General features: G+C 44.3%; 3 protein-coding genes across 4 annotated transcripts; 1 reads left to right on the forward strand and 2 right to left on the reverse strand.

Moving 5' to 3' along the window:
- Nucleotides 1–228: 228 nt before the first annotated feature.
- LOC120903027 (ATP synthase subunit e, mitochondrial) lies at nucleotides 229–1,208 on the reverse strand. Of its 2 annotated transcripts, XM_040312219.1 has the most exons (4): nucleotides 1,056–1,208; nucleotides 677–833; nucleotides 520–599; nucleotides 229–453 (listed from the first exon to the last, which is right to left on the reverse strand). In XM_040312219.1, the coding sequence occupies exons 1-3, from the start codon at nucleotides 1,098–1,100 to the stop codon at nucleotides 553–555; spliced, it is 249 nt and encodes an 82-aa protein (XP_040168153.1). In that variant the 5' UTR covers nucleotides 1,101–1,208; the 3' UTR covers nucleotides 229–453; nucleotides 520–552. The 2 variants fall into 2 exon arrangements, with proteins under 2 accessions (XP_040168153.1, XP_040168145.1); XM_040312211.1 differs by having other exon boundaries at nucleotides 435–599; nucleotides 1,056–1,207.
- Nucleotides 1,209–1,460: 252 nt separating this feature from the next.
- On the forward strand, nucleotides 1,461–2,762 carry LOC120896918 (complex III assembly factor LYRM7). Its single transcript, XM_040301441.1, has 4 exons — nucleotides 1,461–1,595; nucleotides 1,674–1,817; nucleotides 1,910–1,991; nucleotides 2,083–2,762. The coding sequence occupies exons 1-4, from the start codon at nucleotides 1,575–1,577 to the stop codon at nucleotides 2,187–2,189; spliced, it is 354 nt and encodes a 117-aa protein (XP_040157375.1). The 5' UTR covers nucleotides 1,461–1,574; the 3' UTR covers nucleotides 2,190–2,762.
- Nucleotides 2,763–6,587: 3,825 nt separating this feature from the next.
- Nucleotides 6,588–7,933, reverse strand: LOC120894539. Its single transcript, XM_040297191.1, has 4 exons — nucleotides 7,373–7,933; nucleotides 7,233–7,301; nucleotides 7,070–7,162; nucleotides 6,588–6,843 (listed from the first exon to the last, which is right to left on the reverse strand). Exons 1-4 carry the CDS (start codon nucleotides 7,931–7,933, stop codon nucleotides 6,766–6,768), a joined length of 801 nt encoding a protein of 266 aa, XP_040153125.1. The 3' UTR covers nucleotides 6,588–6,765.
- Between the last annotated feature and the right edge of the window lie 4,158 nt (nucleotides 7,934–12,091).

The raw sequence follows: 12,091 nt of genomic DNA on the forward strand, positions 1-12,091 counted from the left end.
TACACATATTTATATAGTTTTGAGTTAATTATATGTTTTCATTCTTTTACGTTGTCTTTATCATTTTGAAAAAAAACGCTTTTTCCAACGTCAGCTTACCAAGATGGCGTTTGCGATTGAACGAAAATAACGTCAAAAATGGCGGAACATTTTAACGAAAGTTTATATCAAAAAACACATTCTTAACGAAGGAAGGGCAATGATAAAAATAATAGTCAACAAATCAGATTACATTCGACCATTCGATTTATATTCTACTTCACTAAATGAACAGGATGATGCTTTTATCCCTCACACACTCTTCTGTACTGCATTGCCGTTGATTCTTTCATTAAACGAAATTTCAACGATTCCACTGAGCTGAACACACACGGTACATCCGCACAGTATCCGACCCGGCGTGGACTGTCACGAAAAGTTACGACGCGGGATGGTGGTTGTTTGTTTTACTTCCTATGAAAGAATTTATTGATCATCCCAGTACTGCAGCATTAACACAGGACACAAGATGGTACGTGCCTTAGAACGGAAGCAGTTTCATCCTTTCGCTGTTTACTTCTTGGTTGGCATGGACAGCTCAGCGATGGCCTTAGCTTCGGCTAAAAATGCGACAAAAAAAGCGCGTTAGTATGCCGTGCTTGATTCGCTCACAGGAGGCAAACGGCCGGTCACTTACCTTCCTGGTTTCGCTTCTTCTCCTCGGCCAGCTTAGCGTCACGGATAACCTTCTGTTGTGCTTCGATTTCGCGAATGCCAACCTCACGCTTAGCCAGGCGCTGCTGATGGTACGCACCGTAGGCAACTCCGACGACCAGGAACGACCAACGGCCAAACTGTAAAGATACACAAAATCCAAATTACGTCACTCTTCCTTGTAGGGAGCTCAATCTTCTCCGCTGCATCATGCTCCGGAACTGGCCAGCTGGGGGAGGCGGAAATCCTTCCGGAACCGGGCGCAACTCCGGCAAAACATTACATAATGTTTTGGTAACACGGCGGATGGCGAACGGGCCCGCTGTGGCCCAACCACGCCAGACCACGCACTTATGCCTTACCCGGATCAGTGGGGATACGCGGACTGGAGCACCAAGATCAGCCATTTCGGATTCTGCGGGAAACGAGTTTGCGGCGATACAGAAAAATAGACGATTTTCTGGCGCAGTACAATTGCAATCGGTCCGAAAAGGCAGAATGTGAAAATTTGACAGCTGACAGGCATGTTGAAAAATCGATGCAGGGTTCGTGGGATGGATGGATGTGGATTTATCGACGAAAAAATAGTTTGTTGTAATTATGGTATTTTCTTGGGAATTGTATAAAAATGCTTTGATTATTTCATAAAAGGCGCAACAGTAATTATCTAAAAGACTTTTATTTATTTTTTCTACACATTTTAATAATTTAATTTGATTGTTTGCTTTCATCGATTTTCATTGAAGGACAGCTGATTGCTTCCATCGATTGCTTGACAGCGGCAACGTAAACATTGGTTTTGCCGCTGTTGCGTAAAATTAAAACATATCTGGCCCATACTCTGCACACGATCGGTTTTCCCGCTGCCGGCAACACAAATTATGAGCTCTCTCAGGCGTGAGGTAAGTAAAAATGGCAATAGTTTTCCTCCTCCCGTAGTTTGTACCCATCTAACGCAAGCACGTTTTCCTCTATTGTAGGCCCTTCGTTGGTACAAAATATTGCAGCGTACCAAGAATGAGGTGTTCTCCGGAGACTTTCGTACCATTTCCGCCGCACGGCAACGCATCCGGGAAGAGTTCGTCAAGAACAAAGATATTAAAGATGAGAAGCAAATTAAGGAGGTAAGTAAGGACGGCTGTCTATAATTATCCCACCGGGACAGGTGTACTAACGAAGGTCCGAGTGGGTGTGTTTGTGTGTACCGATCCAATAGAAGATTCAAATCGCCAAGGATGTCGATGTCGAACTGCGCCGATCGGTAGTGCAGGCGGTGAGGAAGCAGCCGACCCTGTTCGGTAAGTCGTGTGTGACCGTTGGTGGCCGATGGCCAAACATCCGGGCCCGCTGTACTTACGGTGATTTTTATTGCTTTTGCATCATTTACAGAGGCTCGCATCACGCCCGACACGAGAAAGATGGACAATGTAATGTTCGACCCGGACGCAGAGCTACCTCCCCCTCGGAGCAAAAAGTGTAGTGATAAAAAATCGTAAAATGCATGTCTTCCATGACCGACACGGGGCAGCGGGCAATCGGTCGGCGCACCATTTTTCGGTGTAAGCGACGGTGCCCCTTGTTTGTGTGTGTGTGTTAGCGAAATTGTTACCTGGCATCAAGAGGCTCTTAGCTCATGGCATTTCCCAGTAGACAGCAATTCTTAATCCCAACGATGATTACTTACCTAAATTCGAGCCTGATACGGTTAAGTGGTTGTTTCTAAATTGCTCTCCCTCTTTGTTGTCCCCTCAATTTAGCGTTAACACCCTTCCACACGGGAGAATATGGTAGATGCAATTATGGTTCCATATCTAAAGATTATCTTAACCGAGTGTTGGTAGAAATTTGAAGCTAATTTGAGTTTATTGAAAGTGGCAGCAGGACCGACAAAAGTGCGCGACGCTTAAACGGAAAGGTATTAGTGATTTACATTGTTAAAAGACCCGGTTTTGTTTGCTTGTTAGGCACCTCATCACCTCATCCCGTAAATTTTAAGCAATAGACATATTCAAAATAAAATTTTGATGTTAATGTTTAGATTGCCCTTGCAAGCAACAAACTGCTGATAAAAACTATCTTCGTATTGTGCTTTTTTTTGAAAATTTCTGAGAAGCTTTTGAGTTTTACAATCCTGTGTCGGAAAATTGTATTAGAACCACCATAATGGACGTGATTGCTGCAACGGCCTGCGGAAAAGGAGGTACTATTTGATTTTCAAACGAATCTTAGCTTAATATAGGATGTTCGCCAATAGTGATAGGAAAAATGAAGATTTTGTTGGAATCGATTCCGGCTAGCTCTGAAATTTTCTGGAATCGATTCCGGATAGTAGGTCCGGAATCGGCTTCCGAATCAGAAACGGTTTCGGAATCGAAATCGGTTCTAGAATCTTTATCGGAACCAGAACCAGAATTGGAATCAGGTCCGGAACCATAACCAGGTCCGGAATCGGAATCAGGACCGGAATCAGAATCGGGTCCGGAATTGCAGTTGGCGCCGAAATCCGAATCGGCTTCGAAATCGGAGTCGATTTCGGTATATCAATAAGAATAGGCGTTTGGGTCCTATGATGTTACGTATTGATAGCTGCTCCAAATTTACTTGTACACGATCCATCCTCATGGAGATTCCCGGACTTATTACCTATTTAAATTCAATAACTGATTCTAATTGCGGAGCTAATTCCAATTCTGGAGTCAATTCTGATTCCGTTTCTGGAGTAAATTGCGATTCCCTAGTCGATTCCGATTCCAGAGCTGATTCTGATTCTAAAGCCGATTCCGATTCCAGACACGATTTGGATCTAGAATCGGCTCAGGAATCAGCTTCGGAATCGGCTCCGCAATCGATTCCAGCATGGGAATTGATTGCAAACACGGAATCGGAATCGGGCAGGTCCGATTCCGATTTCCCACCACTATTCGCCAACAAAGTCACTTACGTTTGAGATAAGCTTCATGTCCAAATTTAACATTCCACACGCCTGGTGGACATCATGCAGGTTGGAGATCTGTGAGATGAAATGTTCAATCTGTAATGACAGGGAATAAACAACCATGAAATCGCACGCTGATTATGGAGGGGCAACCGTTTGAACCTTACCGCCTCGTTCAGTTCTACGCTACATGATATTCTTTTAATTCTGTACAACATAAAAAGCGCCTTTTGATTCTAGAAAAAAAAAAATCAATCGGAAAAGGGAAATACTAATACTTCTGCACACACTCCGACACGATCGTTATTTCTCAAAATCAATCATCACCTCCTGTTGTATTAATCGATTCGGATAGGCTATCAAGATGTAGAAGGAAAACTTGGATGCCGCGTACAGAAATTTCATAAATATCGTTGTGGGAGTGAGCGTGCCGAGCTTGATGCTCTGGTAGAACTCGAGCAGCTCAATATTAACGCTAGCAAAGGCGGCAATCACAATCAGGATGATAACGATGCCAAACTTTTCACTCAAACTACCGGCCGTTTGCACCGTTCGGACGTGCAGCAGGCGAAGCTGTTCCAGCTGATCCAGGCGACTGCTTTCCATCTTCAAGGATTCGCCCAGCACATTGTATATGAGTGGTTTACCGCGCAGCTGACCCGGTGGTTCCGTCGCCGAACCTGGCAGCATGTTCAGGAACCGTGCCAATCGTTCATTCATCTTTCTCAGAATCGACGTTAGATGAACAAAGACGCAGAAGTACTGGTTCAGTATGAGCGAGCTAACGACGAATGGAACGGTTTGCGCCATTACGTACGGGATCGTAGCAATGTCCCACAGGATCGTGGTCATTACAATCGGCACGGTCAGGGAGGCAATGCAGTATAGGGCCAGCAGAACTTTGGTCACGTTTCGGTACCAGATCGTCGTCTTGCAATCGGGTTGGTGAGACGTTTCCTTCATCAAATGAAACACTTCCTCGAAGTAGCCCTCGTACTCGGCACGTCGCTGCTCGCAACCGATCATCATGTTGCCCGTCGTCAGCGTCTGCAGTATGCTCACGATGTAGTAGAGAATCACGATAAAGATCGGCACCTTCGGTTGGTACATAACGTGGGGAAAGTAGTAAAACATTGTAAACTGCGAGGCAACCACTGCGACCGTTACGCACGTGGAAAATGCGTAACGGAAACATATGATTATTCTAATGCGAACACTGCGCGTGGAGCAGTTGCGCTGGAACGCCGAAAGCGGATACGGGGCAAGTGATAAACACTGCGAGAGGCGCATCGTAGGGCTGATGTTTTGCCGAAGCTGATGCCGCAATCGGTCTATTTCCGTGTCGTTCCAGGCCATTGTTCTAAACGATACTAAAGGTTTGTGGGCTAGAATCGTCCAGCGGAAGCCACGCGTTGGGTTACGTGAGGCTTGTTTAAAATTAAAAATTAATACTACATTTTACAACCCTGGGATTTGTGCTTGTGTGACATACAGAAGTACCATCACGCAATTTATCAAACAAGCCGAGCCTAAGGGAGTTTGAGCGAAGGAAGTTCCTGTCCTGGTAGCTTCGTCGTATTTGCGTTTTGAATTGAATGCAGCATTGATGAGAGTGGCGTATTACTTACCGTCATGCTGTTCATATAATTAATTTCAAATGTTGTCGCTGATTTGGATGAACGTGGACAGCACGATGATCAGCATCAGCACGCCGAAATGTTTGTTAGCAGCGCGAGCCAACCTCATCAACGCCATATGCATCGTGGAAAGCCGCACGATCGTTGCTACGTCTAGAGGCGAGGTTTCTCTCTCCTTGCCTTCCTGCAGCATGATGTAGCTGATCGTCGTATGTTTCCCGTACGTTCGCCGTGGATCTATCCTATCCTGTATCGTGATCTCGCGCAGATTATCATTCAAACAACCCACTATGCCAGCTATAGACGCTAGCAACGCTCGGTAGAGAAGGATGTACACGGCAATCGTTACGTACGGTGCTAGATAGCTAACGTTCAGTAGGGTTGATACGGGATGTTCCGTACTTATCCACACCGTAACGGTGATAATGAGCGCGTGGAGCCCGTACAGTAGAAGCAATCGATTCGTAATAACCGAAATCGCCGTAAGAATACTCTCGATCTTTACGGCACGATCGAAAAGTTTCATAATGTGCACCAGGGTGTCGATCGTTTCACGAAAATAACGTCCACTCAGGCGTGGTCCGACCAATGCAATCAGTACCATCACCACACGCAGCCAGTTCTCCACGTGGTACATAATTTGCAGTACGGCCGGAAGATTTTCCTTGTACATCAAATCGGGATAGTAAATGTACATGGCCAGATAGCAGACGAACGAGGTAAGGAAGATAAGCACGGCAAAGGTCAAGTTCAGGCAGGTTAGCACCAGCGTACGGAAGTGAAGGCGCTCGACATCCTGCCGCAGTACGTAGGCAGGAAAGGGCAAAAATCCGGCCAGCTGTGCGGTGTTCAGGAGTAGGTTGAACTTTTTGACCAGCAGCTTATGATAGAAGGTTGTATCCAACTTTATGGGATCCATGGTGGTGACTAACTAACGACAGGACAGCATTGCCACTGTCTGTTGAGGTAGGTGGGCTTCCACCATGCATAAGTAATGATCTCGATTGGTGTGAGAAATGGCAATCTAATGTAGCGGACGCGATAAAGCCGCGATAGCGTGCCATACTAGTCGTCCGAAACAAGCTTTAAAATTTCTAATTAATGTATTATAGCAGGAGTTTCATGCCTCAAGCCCGTCATGGGTTCAAGCCCCGAATAGACCGTGCCCCCATACGTAGGACTAACTATCCTGCTACGGTAACAAAAAGTCACTGAAAGCCAAGCCCACTTCACTAGTGGGTACAGACAGGCCTTGACCGGCAGCGGCTGTTGTGCCAAAAGAAGAAGAAGAACAGGAGTTCCAGTTTCGGAATTCAGTTGGAAAAAGTTTTTTTTTGCGTTTATTTTGTCATATAGTGCTAGGAAATGCTCGTGCCAAAAAAGCGATCCATATAAATGGGATAGTTAAAACGGGATAATCAATTGTATGCAAATGAAAGGTTTGGTCAATGCTAGATTTGAACTGAGTAGTACTCGCGTAGTGCTTAGAGTTAGAATTTACTACAGTTGGTTGCATGAGGGTTTCCCGTCAGAAAACTGTACCAATACTACTAGAATGTTGGTTAAACCGGCAACAATCTGTAATGAATACACGAATATTTGTTAATGAATATACAATACAGGGGATTTCAGGGGTTCTGATACGTTGGCACACTTTCGGGATTCCTTGGAACGGGAATGGTTTGCTACTAGCGCGCCAAAGGTATTAGCATTAATTCCAGAGCGGAAGAATCTGGAAAATGTCTCAAAAGTATTAGAAGCCCTTGAAAACCATGTACCGGAACAAAAAACCGTTCCATATTACACTTAAGATCAGGGTCATATCGATCGAGATCATGCTGTACGCTTCGTGTCCATTTGCAAGGAAGAGTGTTGTCTGTGTAATGAACCGATTTGTCTGTGAAGTGAAGAGACGAAGATCTTAATTATTTCCTAAGCCAGTGCAAAGTCAACATCAAATTACGTACAATTTCATGACATCGTGAACTACTGGAGGAACTGTGCAGTTGAAATAAAAGTTTTAATCCACGTAAATTCTGTTGTGAGTAGAAAATGAACAAAAAATGTCGTTTAAACTGTATTGCTACCCACGGTGGCCTCAGCTTACCTGTGTCTGAATCGTTCGATTTGCAATCGCATATACAACCATCATCCCGAACTTGAGTGCCGAGTTAGTCAGCTTTGCGCCGATCACGTCGAACGTGAAGGCGCTCGCCTTGATGCCCTGGTACAGCTGCAGAAGCTCAGTGTTGAGAAAGATAAAGGTAGTGAGCAGAACCACTATCAACAGTAGACCATATTCTCCCCCATTGGTGTGAAACACGATTTGAACCAATTTAAGCTGCAAAAGGCGTATCTTTTCGATCGTTTGCTCATCGTCACGCGTGAAGCGTACTGGCTTGCGAAGGCGTGAGTGGGATCCGTTTGTTCCTTCATCGTATGCCACTGTACCGTAAAGGATAAGCTCAAGTGTGTCATTCATTTGGCGTAGCAGCACGGCCACTATACCGAACACGGTCAGGTACTGCAGCGTAAAGCTTGTTGCCATCAGTTGCGTCGCTAGGTAGATCCCAACCTTTAGCAGGTTGGACCACGAATGGTCGCGTACAACAAGCGCACTGAAGACTAATATCACAAACACTAGACTAGCGATCAGTAACCGACACATGTTAGTTTGAAGCGCTGACAAACTTTTGTCAATATCTCGTCGTCCAAAGTGCTCCAGCACGCACACGAGTCGATCGAAATAGAACCGATGAAAACTGGTGCGAAATTGGTACACCAAAAGCACGTAGCTTAATGTGCCCATCTGCAACAAAGCTTGCAGATAAAACATGAGTCTGATGGACAACGGAATCTTAAACGCGTTCACACGATCAGCTTTGAGAAAGTACAACAGAAAAGGAACGGAAAGCGTAATACCGAACACCAACGCAGCGAGGAACCGTCGGAGGATGTTAATCGTTTGGAAGGATTTTGATTGCCGGTACGGTTTGATGCGTTGATAAGGATCGAGTGGGTAGGGAGCCGTGCAGCACCATTGGGAAAGGCGTATCGCCAACCGGCAGGTGTCGACTAGGAGGTTTCTAAAATAAGCACACTTTTCCGTTCTTAGTCGATGCATTTTTCCGAAAGACTGAGACCATTGGTTCTGGCTTCCTCGTGTTTAAAACAGTCCTGATGGCAGTACGTTTGCAAAATGAATAAAGTACTAAAACATGCACTACCTGTACATGGGAGTTGCGTGCTCCATGGCCAGTACTGAAGGGACCTACGTGTATGAAATAATTGGTAGCGTTTTATAACATCATCAACTTTTGCGTGTTGAGGATAGAGTAATCAGAGGAGTGATCGTTGAGGAATGTAGTATCTTCCACACTAGGAACTGAAAACTGTTATGTATTATAATTGATTGTAACACCGAACATTGTTGTTGAACTGTTGATAAGAGTTCAGTATCGCTCACGCAATAAGGATGTTAGGTTTCCACACTAATATTGTATATGTTGTCTAATCTGTACACTGTCTCGATGTCCTGGTTCCGATCTGCATCAGAAAACTGCATTAGTATAAACAGAATCGAAGTGATCACTGCTATAACCTGTGAGGAAAGTTCAAGTGTAACGAATAGTTAAACTAAGTACTAGATACGGTACATCGTTAGTCCTTTTACGTACATTAGGTACGAGCTGCATATCCAACTTAATCATTCCACATGCCTGATGGGTGTCCTGAAGATTTGATACTTGCAGAAAGTAGTAATCAACCTAACAAATAGAAAAAGAATTATTTAAATACACTCTTTTGTACACTTTTTGGGTGGAACTTTTACCATGGCGTTCAGTTCACTGTTCCAAATGCAGTTAATATCAAGAAGTAGCAGTAGCGTACGCTCGTTCTGCAAGAAGAGGATATAATTTCACATAATTTCATTTAATTTCTCATTGCGTACCACCCAATACCTCCATTATAATTGCATGGTTCGCATAAGCAATGATCAAGAAGAACATGAAATATACTGCGGCGTGTGTGAGACAGATACCAACGAATAGTAAAGGCAGATCGTAGTTGTCAAAGTACAGCTCCGCCAGGATCACACTGATCTGTATGAACGAATACAGCATAATGATCAACAGCAGTACACCGTAGTGTGCGTTGGTTTTACATGTCAAGTGCAAGAGAGCTGTGTGCAGCCGGACCAGCTTGTCGATCGTCGTAATGTCGTTTTCTTTTATATTGCTCTTTCGCCCGCTACACGATCGATGTCGATCTTTCTTTCCCTCCACAGTGATGCCATAAAGCGTATCGTTCGAACAGCTCATAATTCCACTGATCGTTCCAAATAGTGCGTAGTAGTGCAGGACGTTAATGACGATCGCAATAAACGGTGGAATGTAGCACAGATTGATTAACGTTGCAGGTGCACCTTCGATAATAAAATACAGCCCAGTGGCGATCGTAAAGTCATCGAGTAAAAACACTACCGATAAGCGCTTCGATACGGTAGCCACAGATGCTAGTTCACGTTCAATTCGCCAACCTTGATCGTACTGTACCATAATTTGCACCAAACTATTGACCGTTTCGCGAAAGTATGCCGTACTAGTTTGAGGGCGTAGCACGGCAACGAGAACGGTTACTATTTTGAGCCAATTTTCCAGATGGTAAGCAATGTTTAGCACAGGTGGATAGTCTTCTTCGTACATGTAGCTGGGATAGCAGACGTAAAGGGACACACAGCAGGTCAATACAGTTCCGATCATCGCCAGCCCGAATGTTCGGTTCAGAATTGAAAGGATTTTCTGAAGGACAGTGTTTTTCACATCGGCTTGACGTTGAAAATCGAACGGATAGGGAAGAAATCCGAAACATTGTGCAACGTTTAACAGTGGAAGAAACTGTTTCTCCAGTAAGTATTGATAAAAGGCTGCATCTAGCTCCACGAGACACATTTTGTGTTGAAACTGCAATGTTAGATGACAGAATTGTAACAAGTATTGCCTAGTCGATGTAATTTATAACCAAGTACGTGAGATTATCCATAATTAATGTTTTGTTTTTGTTGTTTCCTGTAACTCATTACTAAACTGATCAATCTTCTTTATTGAGACTTTTTATTAAGCTCTTCAATTAACCTGTATGTGCATTCTAATCTTTTTTTTGTTTCAATCAACTCAATTTACCTAGTTGGTTGATGGCTTCGCATCAGCAAATTGTACCAGCACTACAAGGATATTAGTCAAGCCGCCAACGATCTGGAAGGGATGGGAAGCACATTATCGTTAAGTGATGATATTTCCCTCACAATCACTTATCACTTATCATTACACTCAGAATAAGTGTCATGTCGATGGAAATCATGCCGTAAGCTTCGTGGGCTTTCTCGAGAAAGAGGGTGGTCTGCGTAATGAAGCGATTTGTCTGTGAAAAACAAGAATCAAAACTGTTTGTAAGAGCAATCAGTTTGATGTCGAGATCGTTTTTCTTACTATTTCATTCGTACGAGAATCGTTTCCAGGTCGGTTTAGTTGATACAGCAGCTTCAGACCACGTATATTCTGATGATTAGATGAAAATGAAAACATAAAGAAAATGATGTGGACTTTGGATTTACACCACAGTACACTGACCTGCGTCTGAATCAACCGGTTGGGATACGCAAACAGGAACAGCATCAAAATCTTTTGGGCTGAATTGAGTACCTTCGAACCAATCACATCAAACGTAAACGCACCCGCCTTAACGCCCTGATACAGCTGAAGCAGCTCGGTGTTGAGATAGATAAAGGTGGCCAGAAGAATCATGATCACTAGTCGGCCATACTCGCCACCATTTGTGCGGCGCACTATCTGCAGCAGCTGCAACTGCAGCAGACGGATCTTTTCGATCGTACGATCGTCGTCGCGGGTTAAGCGTACGGGTGTTGTAAAGTACGCCACTGACTTGTCCGTGTTTTGATTGCTTATTGGCCCCATAAGGATGCTCTCCAATGTGTCGTTCATTTGGCGCAACAGGACGGACACTGTTCCAAAGATGGTTAAGTAGAGAAGGGTAAGGCTCGTTGCCATCATTTGCGTTGCCAGGAAGATTACGATCTTGGCCAGTACACCCCACGATTGATCGTGCAAGATGTATGCGGCAAGTACGAGGGCAATATGCAGTGGGATTATTGGCAGCAGGCGACGGATGTTTGTGTGCAGCGCACCAAGACGTATGTCAATGTCTGTTCGACCAAACTGCTCCAATACGCCGACGAGCCGATCGAAGTAGAACCTATGGAAATTGGTTCGAAACTGGTAAACCAATAGAATATAACCCATGGTGCTCGTTTGTATGGCCGTCTGCACGTAGTACATTAGCTTCACGGATAGTGGTATGGTATAGGCGTAGATCTGACCGGAGTATAGATGATACAGCAGGAACGGTGCAGCTAAGATCAAAGTGAACAAAAGTAGGGAAAGTGTTCGACGTAATAATGCCACCAGTCGTGAGCACTTTGCTTGATAGTTGCGTGTAGCGCGTTGGTAAGGATCCAAAGGATATGGAGCGGTACAGGACCATTGCGAAAGGATAATCGCTGGCCGGAACGTATCCATTAGAAGAGCTCTGAAATGGACTCGATTTTCCGTTCGTATGCGAGACATGCTGAAATGAAACTAAGCACGTGTCTCGGTGCATTGCAACGGGTGCTACAATGAGTGTTACTGATGACTAATAAATTATTAAAAAATGCATCACGGAAACAAAGATATGATAACTATTTTACATGAAAACAGTTTTTAGACGACACAGGCGCTCGCTGATGAAGACTTTTTTATGTTTATTA

The sequence above is a fragment of the Anopheles arabiensis genome, chromosome 2 (assembly GCF_016920715.1).
Source record: "Anopheles arabiensis isolate DONGOLA chromosome 2, AaraD3, whole genome shotgun sequence".
NCBI lineage: Eukaryota > Metazoa > Arthropoda > Insecta > Diptera > Culicidae > Anopheles > Anopheles arabiensis.